Source organism: Drosophila serrata, unplaced genomic scaffold (genome assembly GCF_035046125.1).
Source record: "Drosophila serrata isolate PLE 108 unplaced genomic scaffold, ASM3504612v1 contig_2, whole genome shotgun sequence".
NCBI classification, from domain to species: domain Eukaryota; kingdom Metazoa; phylum Arthropoda; class Insecta; order Diptera; family Drosophilidae; genus Drosophila; species Drosophila serrata.
This window is the reverse complement of record NW_028256900.1, coordinates 1,003,909-1,020,260: the sequence shown is the minus strand read 5'-3', so window position 1 is coordinate 1,020,260 and position 16,352 is coordinate 1,003,909. Positions and strand designations below refer to the sequence as shown.

Here is a 16,352-nt window from a genome sequence, read left to right as displayed (position 1 = left end):
GAACTTGCCATTAAATGTAATTGTTAAGGAGGGAGAAAATGGGAAATGGAAAGCAGGAAACCCCCTCCAAAAATAGGGGAACAAATATATATTTTGAGGTGGTGAAATCGCTTGTTTGAAATACAAGGCATAATTGTGATTTTATTTTATAATTGTAGATTATTTTTAGCTTCATGTTTAAATATTTTCTATTCAAAGTTAAGTTTCCTTTACAAGTTCTTTACATTTTCCAATTAAAATGTAATTTTCTTCAAAGGGTTTCAAGTTCCTTCTCCTTCTTCCTAATAAACAATTGACATATATTCCAAAATTGCCCTTGTGTGAAGTGCAAGCCAGCTGCAGTTTCACTTTCAACTTGAATGCACTTTACCGAGTGCACTTTGGCATGCTTCTTCACCTTGACCCAGATTTGTTCTGTCAACCCTTTTTGCAAAAACAAAAAAAATTTATATATATAAACAAATATTTGCCCCGATTTCAGGTTCCCCTAGTTGTTACTTTACGTGTTTTTCCCGTTCAGCATATGCATTCCACAGGCGAAACGTGCTCAAAGATGCAACATATGCAATGTTTTTCCCTCAAAGGACGACCTTGAGAGTGGGGATTAAAGATTGTGCGCTTAAAGCGCTTCTACTCTAAGAGTTGCTACTTCTATTTCCACTTAATAAAGCACACTAATGATGACCACAAATCCAGACCGACGAGCAGCCAAATTGAAATGAATCCGCACTTAAGCACGTTCCAGCAGAACTCTCGGATAAATAAAACCTGAACCACCGGTATTCATTTCCATTAGGGCCAAAGCCAACTCTAATTTATTTTTAATAATCTTGTTTCATGCATTTTTTTTTCAAGTTCCCTTTGAGTTTTGCAAACATTCTTTTCCCCCCAGGGAACACCAGCGGAAAAATATGTTTAGGGAAAGACCAATTGATTTGCTTAGTAAGTTTGTGTACTTTCAATTAAGTTTAAAAATGCCTCGAAAGATACTCAAATAGTCAAATAACTAAGTACATGCTTGATCATATCAATGTTTGCTTAAGGAGAATTGTTGTGTATTTTTTTTTATAAAAGAAAGAAGGGTTTTTGGTTTATGATGAAGAATATTTCATAACTGGTGAAAAATTTAGAAAGGCATTAAAATGTATACTATAAGTGCATTCTTCAAAGTAAATTAAATATATTAACAGATGAAAAACTATTATTTTTTATAGATAAATATTGGTTGATTGTTTTTCAATGGGAACTTTTTTTAGTACTCGAGTATGAAATCCATACAATATCCTAGGATTATTATATTTAATAGCCATATATTTTTGTTTTTCCAAATTTCAATACTCCCAACTATACCCTATAAAATAGTCCCTTAAATCGGTTGCTTGTTCGGCAAAAAATAAAAATTCAAAAACTGTTTGTTTACGGGTCACTTTACCATTGAAAAATTCCCAGCTGGACGCAGCCACACATGTGTACTTGAGGCTTTCACCGCTTTCACTGCTTTCTCCCGGAGAAAGGGTTGCTGAAGGATGAAGGATACTCGATATCATGTGTGGGACGCTTAAGCAAACAAAAGTGCAAATTCCCGAGGGGACATTTGATTGAATTCAGACAGTTAACCGTCCTTATAATGCGCATTTCTATAACAAAAAAAAGAGAATCCTGCGAAATCCTTTGGCTTCTGCTTATCTGCCTGGAAGAAAAATATCGCAAAAAATTTTAAAATCATCTTCAGGCGCTGGGGAACAGTTTATTTGGCAAATGGTATTTGTTCTTTGCCAGTTCTTGCCATGATTGATATTATTATGGATATGTCCATTCGCTGATTGATGGCTTCGGTGGACGGCGGCTAAACTGAATTTTCTATTTGTATTTTAGAAAATTAAAAAAGCAGCTTAGCATCTACATACATATAAAGCGTATTAAAAAATCGAAAGTTGAAAGATTTCGTTCTTCTCTAGCCTTTTTATTTATTTATTTTTTTAAATCAGCCTAAGGGCAGACTTTAGAATTTGATGGGTGGCGCCACGCGACATTTTTCCGGGCCGATTGTATGATGCTGGGAAATTGGGTTTGGGAAATATGAGGAATTATCGACTGTCCATTGTTAGGCGAAGGCTTTGATCTTTAAGGCAGGTAACCACTCACAAAGGATTGATTGAGGGATATAAAACAGTAGGAGGTTTTTAACGGAGACAGAACAGTAATTTAAATTAGAAATTTAGTAAAAATATAAAAAAAGTCTTATATATCCTTAAAGTCTAAATATCTTTAAAACGGAATATATTTAGGTATTATAATTTTAGTTAAAAGGCTCAAACGAATTGAAGGAATCATTTCCGACCCTATAAATCATATATATTCTTCATCAGCATTAACAGGCAAATCGATCTAGCCACGTTCGAAAGAAGAATTTTTTTTTTAAATTTTTTCCAAAATTTTAAAGGGATTAATCAGCATTAATTAAATAAAAAAATCAGCAAAATTTTAAATTTGTTTAAATTAAAAATTGAGTATGCAGTTTTATAAAAGTAATAAAAACAATCACAGAGCAGCTTTCCAAATTAAATTTAATGCATTTTTGGCAGAGTTATACTATTTTTAGACTTTGATTTGTCCAAAACTTTGTCATATAAAAAATATCATATATTGTAATAAGTACGCTAATTTTTCAAGTATTCTTGAGTCCATAAAATGCCTAAAAAGCCAGTGTTTGCCAAAAGTCATGTATTTTCCGAATCGGCAACAAAATTCCAATTAATAAATATTAAAATGGTAAAAAAATATTAATTTTGAATTTTTTTATTTTTTAGACTTTTGAAAGGTGAAAATAGATACTTAAATTTGACAAAAACTTAAGAAAATTTTAATTTTTATAAATTTAAAATTACAGTATGCAGATTTATTAAGCTAATTAAAACTAGCAGAAAAACACTTTCCGAACTAAAATTAACCCATTTTTAGCTTAGTTATGACCGTTTTAAAATGTGGTTCCTTGATTAAATTTATCTTCCTGAAGTTACTTATCTCCCTTGTTATTTCTGAATTTAATAACTTTATAATTATGATAAGATTATATGTTCTTAATATTTGTAAGCTCAAAATAAACCAAAATAAATGTTAGCATTTGAACAAAAGTTAAAGATATTAAATCTGTTCGCAAATGAAAAAAGGCAATTAATTTTCCCAGCTAAACAGAAATTATTTCAACACATGTTTTTATATTCTTTTAATCATATTTTATTAAGTTTTATATTCATATGTTTGTCATTTACTCAGCTTAGTTTACATTTAAGTTACTTAAACAATAGTTAGTTTTGCGTTTCTTGGGTTATTTATGGATGTAAATATTTCTACTTTTGAACTTGTACTATGTTTATGCTCGTGACGTTAAAATACGTCCATACTCCGGTTATTCCCCTGTCGAGTCTTAGCCACATACATGTATATATATTGCTTATTTTACGGATCTAGTAACTAAATTGACACACACACGCACAGCTTATATATCGACAGCAAAGTAAATATAAAAAATATATATGTTTTATTATTTTTAAAAATATATATATATTTCCATAACTATTCGCTAAGTTGAAGAAGCATTCTACCTAGGAAGTTGAAACATTACAATTTGATCCATAAATAGACACCAAGAGAGTTTGTTTGTAAAAAAGTCATCGTAACTATTCGTAGATAGATATAGTTTATATAGAAAAGTTTGGCTTATTAACTAAGTTGGTTTCTGCTTGAAAACTAGCTGCTGCTTACAAAATTTAGACTCTATATCTTTTCCAGAATTTTTTTCTTGTTTTCTTGGGACTTTCGCTTCATTATAACTTTGCACTGGGCCGACCTTCGAAGAGAACTTAGCTTAATTAATCAGTTAAATTAAATTAAGTTAGGCTTACTAAACAAATATTTGGACTGGAAATATTTTTAGCAAAATTATTTATCACATTTGCGCTTATCCAAAGTTTAGTGTTGCATTGCGACGGCAATTTAGAAATTATTGGCGGGAATAATTTCCGACAAAGAAAATACTTGGTTACAAAAAGTGATTAATTTTTTCTGGGTTTTTCCTTGGGAAATTGATTCACATTTCTCTGTCACTGTCTCGCTCATTCTCTCTCTCTCACGGGGGATTTTCGGGGGGCTGCGCTAGTTCTCACCAACGTAAAGTAATCACAAGTTGCGCTTTTAGGAGCCTTAGTTGGTGTTATTTGGTTTTTTGTTGTTTTTTCTGTAATTTTACTGCGCCTGCGGCTGAACCTGAACGGTGGCCTTCAACTTGCTGGATTTTCCCGCCGACTTGTGCTGTTGGTAGAACTGCTTGAGGACCTTGCACATGGCAATGGCAAGGATTTTCCAGGCCAGCAGTTGCTCCTCGGCACTGGGAGTGGCCACTGGTTCACTTGTTGCACCCGCTCCTGGTGGTACTTCCTGTGCCGCCGGAGTTGGTGGTCCTTCAAAGTCCACTTGGTCATGTCCCGGATCAATGGAGAAGGCCATGGGACTATCCACCTGATCACCGCTGGGCTCGGACTTTGAGACATGCTCATCTTCGTAGAATGGAATTGCCATGACGTGGTTGAGTCACTCGTGAATTTACGTAAAAATGTCACTAAGGGAAGTTGATTTCCTGATGTCCTAATGTCTTCCTCTTCCAGATCTGAACTCTAGGCAAGTTGCTGTACGACTGAAGAGCTCCGGTCGTAGGGCACTCGTATTTATACCCGGGAAGCGGCGCGAGAGTAAGCCACCCTTCACTCACAGCCGCTCGCTCTCTCTTTCTCTCTCGTTAACTATCCCTTTCCCACCATTTCTCACCCCCATTTCACCACTCTCTCTCTCTCTCTCTTGCTCTCTGTTGATATCTGTGCCGCTATGTCGAGCTACTTTCATCACGTGCAGTAAACGTTTCCTCGAAGGAAATCAAGAGCGACAGAGAGAGAGAGGGAGAGTGTTGATATGAGAGAGTCACACTTGTGGCATGTTACGTATACGTAATACGTATTTCACTTTACGTTTTTTGTTTTCGAATTTTAAGGGGTGTTTCGAAAAAGAGCAGATATAGATTTTGCTCACAGCCAGCCAGCTTTATGTGTTTCGAATTACGGAAGGGAAGTTTTCGAAAATGGGGAAATGTCTCTAGTTTCGAATACTGGTTATTAGTTTTATATATACATTATATATTTTATTTATATTATATTGCATTAATATATATTTTAAATATTTTTTTATGTCTTAATGTCTTTAAATTTGTAAACTTTCAAATTTTTCTTCTAGAAATTTTTTTTTCCTATTTGAATTCTGGGTTCGAATTTTGAGGAGAAGTTTCCGAAAAGGAGGCTTGCCTTTGGTTTTGCTTGAGTTTAGTTTTCGAATTTGGCTTTTCCTGGCTTTATTTTGGTTTAGCTTAGACATGTCCTTGACCAACATTCTTGAGACTTTTTTCTTTGCGCTCTCAAAATTGAGCCTGTTGTCTATGAGTCCTTGTAAGCTCCAAAAATAAGCTTGTGGGTTTGTTTTGTGTCAAATAAAAGGAAATCAAATTGCAAATATATTATTTTATTTTATGACTTTACTTTAAAAAGTGGAAATGGGAAAAAGCAGTAATATTCAAACAATTAAATTAAGTCTGAAAAGTTTTCATAAGAATATTATTTAATCTTACCAAGTGTCCTTTGATTGAATACCTTATACCTTTATATTTCTGCATCTCCATTTGCCTGATGAGAATTCTTTAAGCCCTTTTATCCACAAATTTTTAACCAACCAATTTCCCGAATCAAAAACTCCGCATGACAGCCAGAACAATCGGCTAGCATTTTGCCAGCCACATGCCACGAATATTTTACGGTTAAGAGGAGTGTCTGACAGGGTCCTTTTGCCATATCCCTACAGTTTTTCCCCCTTTCTTCACGTTGGGAAATCAATTCCACAAATCAACATAATCAACTTCTCGCTGTAAGTCAAAAATATAATGCACTTGCCGTCAGAAAACTTCTTTTGTTACCCGCAGAATAAAAATGGGTGAGAAGAAAGAAAGCTGAAATAAGTGCCGTAAAAAATGTAAAAACTTTTTTATAGTTGCAGCATAAAAAAATGTAAAATAAAATCCAACCCAAGGACTTTAAAATGGAAAATATTCGAAAGAGTGCACAACAAAAGGAGATTACCCTCGATGGCGTCCAGGTGAGTGGGCGGTATCCGATAATGACATCCATGCGCTGATAACCCCACTCCCAGAAATCAGAGGAAAAATCCATGATCTAATTTGCTAAACACTCGAAAGGATACCGAGGAAGGGGTCTTGGCTCTGGGGGTATCATTTACACACAACCTGGAAAATTCGCAAGCCCGGGGATTCTGGAAAGCAAAACAAAGAAAAGAATTGTTTTCGCTTAAAAGAACATTCAAATGGAAATGTTCTGCTTGGCTCAACACAAACAAGAAGTGCAGGCGCACACACAAACTGCATTTATTTTTTCTTGGCAAACAAAAAAAAGGGAAGGTAAAAAAATAGGGAAAAGCAAGCAAAAAATCTGGGATCCAAAGGAAAAAGGAACGCATCGCATCGAAAGAGTAGCATTTGAGTACCTCTAGACAGACAGACAATGCACACTACGTATAAAAGTGAAGTTGTAGAGAAACAACCAAACAAGACGGCAGGAAAAAAGATGCAAAGGGAGTGGCAGCTCACTGGAAAGGGTGTTGCAAGAAAAATAAGGACGAAAGGATACCCTATAATGATAAGAAGTTAGAGAGTTGAATAGAGACAAGAGGCTTGAATACTTTGCTATAGGTATTTTTATACAAGAAATGTATTATACAGTAAGAGATTTGACCTTTTTATTTATTACGAAATAAAAAAGCAATTCTTAGAACATATTAAATTAAAATAAAATACTCAATCAATTTCAAATTTAAATTCTACGAAATGTTTATTGTAGTACAAGAACCCTGTTCAAATCCCTCGATTCTTTAGGTACTCCTAAAATTCCCCTTTCTACAAACCCTCTCAATTTCCCGATTAATTTCCTCACTTCTCTCCCTACCTTTTCACTTATTGCCAATCGATATCAGCACATCTCTAATAGCTATTAAAGGGTATTTACCTTACTCTATCTTAGCGTAAAAAAAATATAAAAAAAATAAGAGTCGCAGAAAAAGCAGCGTCGATTTCGTCGTCTATGCACTTTGTTGCCTTCTGGCTGTCAGATTGATATTAAATTATATACCTTATTATCATGGCAGTGTTTGCCTTCTTTTTGTTTATTTTGTAGAGTGAGTGAGTTTATTTACAGCTGGCAACAATTGTTGCTGAAATGCATTTCACTTTGCCGCACTCTGGAGGAGGATGCAACGCAGCTCAAGCCAAGCCAAGCCAAGAGAGTCAAAGTCAAAGCCCGGGCACTTCACATGTGGTTCCCCCTTATTTCTGCATTTATGGGCGGGCTTCTGTTTTGTTTTCTTGTGTAAACTGTTATTTTTGCAGAAGGTGGAAGGATACGGATACAAGGGCTTTATGCTTGATGGTTGACATTAAATGGCTGCCACATCTTCGCATCCTGTCTTGTCCTTCCTTCCCAGCCATAAAGTGGCTAAAGTGCCAAGCTTAAAGTTGCCCGGCAATTTAAAGCGGATGGTAAATAAAATATTTATATATTTGTGCTGCTATTCACGCAATTTTTCCTTTCCTTTTATATTGACCATCAAAATAAATTGAAGTAATTTTAGTTCGATGCGCAAACTAAATGGGATTAAAGATTTCGATTGTTTGATTGCTTATTTGTTTATTTGCTTTGGCTTTATGGGAGGTAGAAATTCCCAGGAAGAGCTTGCAATTGTTCATTGTAACTTATATACGCTTCAACTAAGCTAAATTAGTTTACAATGAATTATATGCTGTGTTTTGCTGATAAAGTTAATTGAAGTATTCAAAGGGTTTAGTAACTAAGAGTTACTGGAATTGGTTTAGAGCAAAGTTGATGGAAAATGGAATAAAATGTACAGAATTATAAATTGCTTTTAATAATCTTTAGGGATTTTTAAACAATTAAGTTTAGGTATGTTTCTAACAACTTTATTCTCTAAGTTGTTAACTTTCTCTCAAATATGTTTAATATATTCTTATAGTCATATTTTCCAACTAATTACCCAAACCATAGAGCTCTCTTTCTATGGAAACTGATGGCTAATCGACTTCATTGTCTACCACAGGCAACCAAAAGTGGCACACTAATTAACAAATTGATTTATGGTAATGAAAATGACAAATCTCCAGGGACAAGGAACCCAATCATCATCCGGGTAAAGCCAAAAACTCTCATATGCAAAATAATTTTGCACAAAAAAAACAAAACAGTCAGGATATTTGAGGGAGAACCACCCCCCAGGGTTGGTCGAAAAACTTTGACTTTGCGGTTGAATCTGGAACTCATCCGCCGCAGACAGACATTTAATTAAGGTGTCTTCATGGTAACAATCTCGGTCTGAACTCGAATGGCAAATGAGTCTAATTAATAACGAGGCATTTGCCACATAATTCATTTGGCAGATCCAAACATTTCTTTTGCAAAGGATATTTTAAGGGGATGAGTAATTATGGCTTAGCCTTTGGGTACAGTTTCGGTAGAATGAAAAGTATATATATTTATACACCAAATTTTAGCTAAACAAAATTTTCACAAATTTCTGACCACATTTGGTCACTTGAATTTCATTTATTTATTTTCCTTTTTTTCTTCCTGAAGCTTTTTTCCTTCCTCACTGGCTATTTTTCCTTGCCATTTTGATGACTTAAGCCGGGCGTCTGACTTGAATTTATTGCCGGGTTGATATGTCCCTTGGACCACCGTAATTTATGCAAATTGTTTAGCACTTTTCCCCCCACAACTGTAGACCCCTGGGCAGCGCAATTAATTCCAGAGTTCAATCATATAGAACTAAAACCGGCTGGGCGAAAGTTGTATTTATTTTGAGTTGGTTTCCTTATAATCGAATTTTAAGGATAAACTTTACATTGTGTGGAGAACTAAAGTAAATAAACATTGTGGGGTCCGGCCAAGACATCAAAAGCGTGTTTAATTTATGGTTCGTTAGGTCAGCCATTTGCTGTCAGCAAGTGGAAGGACCTTTTGTCCTGACTGGGGCCGTATGCAAATCAAATGGAGTATTCATCTTCGTCAGTCCTTGGACCCTTTTTGCGGAGATCCTTTGAGGTGTTTGGCTTAAACACTAAATGGGAATAATATACAAAAGGCGGCAGTGGAAACACTCTCAAAAATTTCACCCCTCCAATTGGGGTAAGGAATAATTCGTTTTTGATTTCCCAACCCCCCATCCACAGTCTTTGGTGGGAAAGTGGACCCAAAACATGTGTGAGTGGGAAAATTTATGTGTGTGTCCAGTTTTGGCCATAAAAAAAGGGACAACAAACTCAAGTCCGTCTTCCTTCGAGGGGATAGAATACAAAAGAAACATTCGGCATGCATCCTTGTGCGGTCAGCATAAAAGGCGACAAAGTGCCACTTTGGTGCTTTAAACTTTCTTCCCCGCTTGTTACTTGTTACTTTTAAATGATTAAATGCATTCTATTGCAGAGTAATTCTTCTTTTTTTTATTTTAAACTCCCAATTCCTGGGGGTTGTAATGTCTGCTGGGCATATCAAAAAAGCGATTCGGTTGTTATTAAATGTTTTACGGCCCAAACAGACCAAATATATACAATGGAAATTTTTGAATTGTTGATCCCTAAAGAGAGTTAATGTTTATTGTGTACTTTTTATTGTCAGCTCAGCTTTTCATTTAAATGATATAACACAAAATGTTTCACTTTATATGCAACCCCCAAAGAGTATTTTAGGGGATATGTGAGGTGTTTTTTAAGGAGGTTGGAATTTCTTCAAGGTTTTTAAATCAAATGGAATACCCTTAAAAACTTAAACTGCATCTTGTTTATAAATATTCTTCAAACAACTTAAAGAAAGCTTTAACACTGTAAAACAATTTTAAAATGTAACAAGGGCAGTAATTTATTTATTTAAATATTTTATACTTTGGAATAGAGTACCATAAATTCCTCTTCCTTCTCAATTTCTTCTGCAAAATGCTGAAAGTAAAAATGGCGCATTAAAAATAATTTTTTATCACCAATTTTATTTGAAAATTTCTTTTAAAATTATGTTTATACATTTTGCAACTCGAGGGTTGTTTCCTTGCCTAATTTTTATAGGCTTATATTTATTAGTTCTTAAAAAATTTTGGCTTGACTCGTTTAATTTTCCAATTCTCTGTACAAACTGTTTTTTAACAGGCGGCATAAATTTCGTTTTTGAAGGATTTTCACGAGGCAGAAAAATTGGAATTTATGAGACCTTCAGTTCGGGGGCGTGTGCATCAAATAAATTCGGCGATCATAAAATTGTCTGCCAGCAAATCCATCCAATACATCAAACATATTTGACTACCAATTACAGACACCTTCTCATGTGCCATCCGGAGGTGTGGAAAAAAGTCACAGGCTCAAATACACGAGCAGGATAATTTATCGCACATGCCTACATGAACTTGTCACCCCTCGGCATCCGATTGGGGGGAGGTGTGAGTGTTCGGGTATTCAAGATATTCATATTTTCCCCTCATATGACCATTGTCTTTATCCCTTTTCGGGCGATGATTTGCAGCCGCTGCCAGTAAATCAAGCATGCAGCATTAGATCAGATCAGAGCAGGCTGCAAGGATAATAAATGAATTGTTTATGGACCGACCAAGTGGGCAAAATGTTGCCCCAGCTCTCAGGACATTTTCATCCTTGATATATTGCGTATTAGTTTTGAGGAGTCTGAGTTGCGTAGGTGAATGTGATAAAGTGGATTGTGCTGGATGATGAGTCTTTTGACAGGTGACTAGAGGTAAAGTTCCTTTTATATTTTTAACATACTAAAATCGGGAATTTATAGGTTAATAATAATTAATTGCAACTTCCTTGCCATATATTAAAGTCCTCATATAATAAGTCTTTATATCACACCTTATTTCCATCAACTTTTCCATCACCTCTCACTCCCCCTTTCAATTCAATTCCCATCTGAGGCCTTGCATCCTTCTCACCAATTTTTCGCTACCCCACACAATCTCCAATATTTGCTGTCCTTGCAACGCTGTCCAAAGGACAATTGTCAGGCGTTGGCTGTCATCCGTTTGTTGTTGTTTGTTTCTGGTTGCTGGCCACACGCCGCAGCCAAGTTCCTCAATTAAAAAGGGTCCTTCGGCTCTACCATGACTGGACTCGGATGGGGAGGGAGGCCATGTCCTGGCAATTCGTCCATTCACGGCAGAGAAAGGAGTTCAATTGATGCCTGACATACTCCTTTGTGTGAGGCACGCTGCGGGGGCGGGTCATGCAAATTGTCGAAATATTTTCAACTGACCAGCAATCGAGTGGCCGGGAGCTTCCCACCTTTTCACGCTGTTGTGATTGGTTTTTGTCTAATGGAACTCGAGCGTGGCAACAATTTCATTGAATTGGATTTCAATATAGCAGATGAAATGTATGTATAGGTATAAATGCGTGTCTGTGAGGTTGAATAAAAGGAACCGCGTTACTTTGGGTACCCTGTAATTGAAAGGGTATGATAAACCTACGAAAAAGGGGTATTTTGGTGTATGTTTTTAGACAAAATTAAAGCTAGATAGTAAAGTTTTGAATTAATTTCTACGATAAAAGGTTTTAAAATAATACTATACAATATTTATGTCCTTTTAAATGTCTATTTTAAATAAAAGAGTATTTGAGACGGAAAGAACTTCTGCAATATCTGCTTCTATATTTTAATAAGCTTTCTAATGTAAAGTCCTTAGAATTTGTACCTTTAAGTATTCTAAATATATTCCATATAATTTATAAAAGGTATCCTTAATGTCTGAACACTTGATTATAAAATACTTACTTTACTTTTTGAATTCTCCTTTTTTTCGGGTCTCCATCTGAGAGCGTGTGTATTTTCCTTTCACAATTCGCTGGTCATTAAAAGGGACACGTGCAATGAGGCACGTGACCCGTGCCCGGTTTCCCTTGTTCTCCTGAAAACGAAACTTCGAAACTGGACCTCAGGAGATCCCCAGGATCCCGTCCATTGTTCTGAGCCTGCCTTCCTTCCTTCCGTTTCGGTTTACGGGGCACTTGAGGAATATGTTTTACAATGATTAGTGTAAATATTTGAGGGCCAAACTGAGAGAAACACAATGCCCAATGACTGGAACCCAAAAGTTGGGACTCGAACCGAAAGGCATTTTGTCGCTTAATTTTTATACAAATACATTTCATTGAATATTGAATGTGTTTGGTCAGAGCGGTTTTGGTTTCATTTCCGGTCATGCGTTTCCATCATGTTAATTTGTTATTAATTGTGGCATGTTGATTTTTGTTTTGATTCAAGTTTGACAGAAAGACTGAAAAGGGAAAGTAACAATAGGAGGCGTAAAAATGATACCCTGGGAAAGTGTCACCAAAGTTTTCTTATAACAACTTCAAGGGGATTGTTATTTAGATCAAGTCAAATATAATATTTATATACAACTATAAAACACTTCTTAAACCTTGGACAAATTATATACTTGAACAGATACTTTATCTTGTGTCATTTCTGCTGACTTTAAAACAATATAATACCATGCGGGCGAATCGAATTTCCCGCAACTTGCATAAATTATAAAAGGAAACGAGAGGAGATCCCTTTAGATGGAAGCAGTTTAATCAACATCAGACACACGACCCATGGTCGTAATCCCTTTACGATGAGCAGCAGATCGAGCTGAAGGAAAAGGGTTAAAAAACAGGGAACATCCTGCCAAAAGGAGCGGGCGTGAAAAAAGAGCAACAATGTGGTTCTGCTCTGAAGTATCTCACAAAATTAAGGACGGGCCCATCAATGTCAGTCATAAATTCATCACGCAAATCTGTTTTGCATTCGTGCGGTCACGTGACTCCGGGTACTTGGCATTAGATAATGTTTAACATTCGGGCATATTAATTGTTTAAATTAAATGGGTCTGCGGCGGAGAGTGTGAACAAAGTGATGTTGCCACAACAACAACTCGAGGCAAGGACTGATACCAGAAGTGGGCTCACAACTATTGGCAATTAACTTAATTGTGTAAATTTCAATATGCAGCTGAACGCCGCAGGATATCGTTGCTAGCCAAGTCTGGAGGGTAGTTAGTATGGAGGAGGGTATATCTGGTAATTCTTTACCTCTCTAACTTATTTATTTCAATACAACTGAACCTCACCTCGTTCTGTCTTGTACAAGCTACACCTCATTGCCTTTGGTACCTTTCCTCTTACATAAATACAGACAAATTCAGGGAACGACATCGGCAGTCATCGTCAGGACAATGTCAGTCGCAGCTTAGGCAAATAAATATATATATATATCTATATAGATTCCCTTATAAATAAATCCTGGGACAAAGGACATTGCGCAACAGTGTGTGTGTGTGTGTGTGTGAGTCAGACGTAGGAAAACAAATAATTACAAGTAAAAATCGCTGGCAGTATAATGGAGCAGATAATGAGGCGAGGCCACGGGGCACAAGGACTCGGTCTCGGACCAGACGATGCCAAAACTCCCCGGCAATTAAACATTTTCAATAAAATTTACACCTGAGCTCATTTTAATTGAGTTGCAGCAGGCAGCAGCGAGTCTGCACTTGAAAAAGGATCGGCAGGAGCAGATAAACTTGTTCGCTGTGGAGTAGCACTCGAATCCTTCAGATATAATTGCCCGACCCCGTCTCCTGGTGGGTAAGAGTATTTTCGAATTCTGTCTGTCTGTCTGGATGCTACTTGAAAGAACTCCACACTCCCCTGCCTCTTATTCCAATTGATTTTTGCTTCAATGTAGTGGAATTGATTTGTGTACGAGTAGCCACGCCCATTCCAACAAATTAGTTGCCATAAATAAAAAATAAAAAAAAAACGAAAGAATGGAAAACCAAAGCGAACACAACACGAAAAAATTAAATAATAAATTGGCAAAAGAATAACGGAGCGGACAAGTGAAATATTTTTCTTATTTGACTCGGAAAATTTGCATAAATAAAGTTGCCATGGCATCGCCGGGATATTGATATGATATAGGGAGAAGGTAGCCGCGACTGGGATATATTTGCATACAATTGCGGGGAATACTCTTATTTATGAGGGGTATATCGATAAAGCAGAGTAAGAAGAAGGTTGGGAAATTCAAAATATATTTTAGTGATCATTTTTCCAAAACTTTTTAGTTTGAAAAATAATGTATATGAGAGTTCAACTTATTGGTGAAAAGGAATAATACTTTTAAATTTTTAATAGAATAATTAAATAATTCAGAGACACAAAAATGGCATAGGAAACACGTTCTAATTTTTTTATTTTCTGCTTATTATTTATATGAAAAATTACCTTTCTTAAGATAATTGACATTATTCCCCTCAGCTGATTTATCTTTCTATTTAAATTAAACAAAACTGAAGAAATTATCACAATATGGGTCTCTATACTCTCTCTTGTATAACATTTAGTAAATTTGAATCTACATTTTTCCACTAAGGAGTATTACCAATTCTCTATCATTCACTCCACTCAAGAAACTCTTATGACATCGTGAAATTCTTGCCTCAATAAACATAAATTTGCACTGGCATTCTCCCAGATTTCCCCCCAATAACACACACCCCAACCCCTAGTAAGGAAAATAAAAGTGTGCAACCCTCGCTGAACTATAAAAATTGCCAATAAGTCGATCCCCTGGTCCTCTTTTGCTAGGAAATTGGACAAGGACTCGGGGAAAATGTTGTCGCATGCAAATTTGCTGCCTGATTTGTTCATTTTGTTTCAATTTGCGCTCCGCTCTGTTTCCTTTTGCGCCTCAATAAAGTCCTTGGCGAGTGCATTCCGCAAATAATTGCAATGATTCGCCTTCCCCAAAAACAAATATTTCGGGGATGTGTGTCCTGTTTCCTGGTATCATTTTCTAGTTTTTTTTCCTGCTTTCGATATGGTAATTTCGATTTTTTCTGACAGGCCGCCTTTGGCAAAATTTGATGCTTGAGAATGGAGGTGGGATTGGATGCTGTCTGGCTTCATTATTAGTATTTGATTTTTGATTGGGTCTTAGATTGCATCAAATTGTTGCCAAATTGAAAATGAAAGTGGAGATTATTGTGTGATTGGGAAATTGGCAATGAAATCGGGTCAAATTTGAGATTTATACTAAGGGAAAGGGAAGTATAAGATTTATATATACTTTATATATATTTATAAGAAATATATTTTAAGCTTGCGTACAAGTGAAAAAAAAGTACTAGAGTAAGATTTCATAAATTTACCAGGTAGAGAATGATGTATAATATTTTAATATTCTATTTAGAATTAACAAAGAGATTAACCTTTATGTTAGGGAAAAAAAATTATTCAAAGAAAAGTATCGAATTTGAATCTTATTTTTTTAATTTAGAACTTTTATACTCCACACCTGCTTATCGAGTTTACCTCCATCACCAATCCTTTTAATTTAATATTTAGAACCCTTTTTTTTGCCAAAGGACACCCTTGTCAGTTGGGCAATTAAATTCAGCATGACTTTAATTATATTTCAACAAATTTTAATAAGGCTCCTCGAGACCTCTCTCTCCTTCTACAATATACAAAATAAATTCCTTTTTTATAATTGCTGACTGGAAAAAAATTGTTAACAACTTCAATTAAATTATCAACTTTCTGCACGTAGAAAAGACTCCGACTGAGGTCACAGAAAAATTGGCCGCTGAAAAAGTTTTGTCCGACGAGTTTTAACTCAATTTGACTGCGGAAAAGTTTTTCCTTGGAAACGCTTAACGCGGCTTAATTGTGGTCACAGGTGTTGAGGGCAAAATTTTTATCGTTCTGTTCACAGTTTACAGAAAAAAAGAAGGGTGGTTGAGGGCAAATGAATGAGCGGCGAAAAGGGAGCTGGGCTCATTTCGTTTAAGACAATTTTTATGACCTTTACGACTATTTGCCGAGTCATTGCCTTGGATTGGCTTTGATTGCGTTTATGGCTCTAAGCTTCTTGGGCGAGAAATAAAAATCCTCGATTTATTTGTTTGTCTTAGCCGCATAAAAAAAGCAAGTGAGACTCCACTTTTGACTTGTCTGTATTTTTTGCTCTCGTGGTAATTTGATATCCTTTGCAACCCTTTTTATTCTTTTGGCCGAAGGCCAGAATCCTTAGCGCGCTTTTCAGCGTTGCGCATTTTTTAATTGTTTGAAATTTAATATTTTTTGGCGGGTCTCGATGTTTGTTTTATTTTATGCTAATTATATT

General features: G+C 35.8%; 1 protein-coding gene across 1 annotated transcript; it reads right to left on the bottom strand.

Annotated features, from left to right (window-relative positions):
* Positions 1 to 3,213: 3,213 nt before the first annotated feature.
* skl (sickle) lies at positions 3,214 to 4,699 on the bottom strand. The gene has a single exon (XM_020946268.2). The coding sequence runs from the start codon at positions 4,576 to 4,578 to the stop codon at positions 4,246 to 4,248; it is 333 nt and encodes a 110-aa protein (XP_020801927.2). The 5' UTR covers positions 4,579 to 4,699; the 3' UTR covers positions 3,214 to 4,245.
* Between the last annotated feature and the right edge of the window lie 11,653 nt (positions 4,700 to 16,352).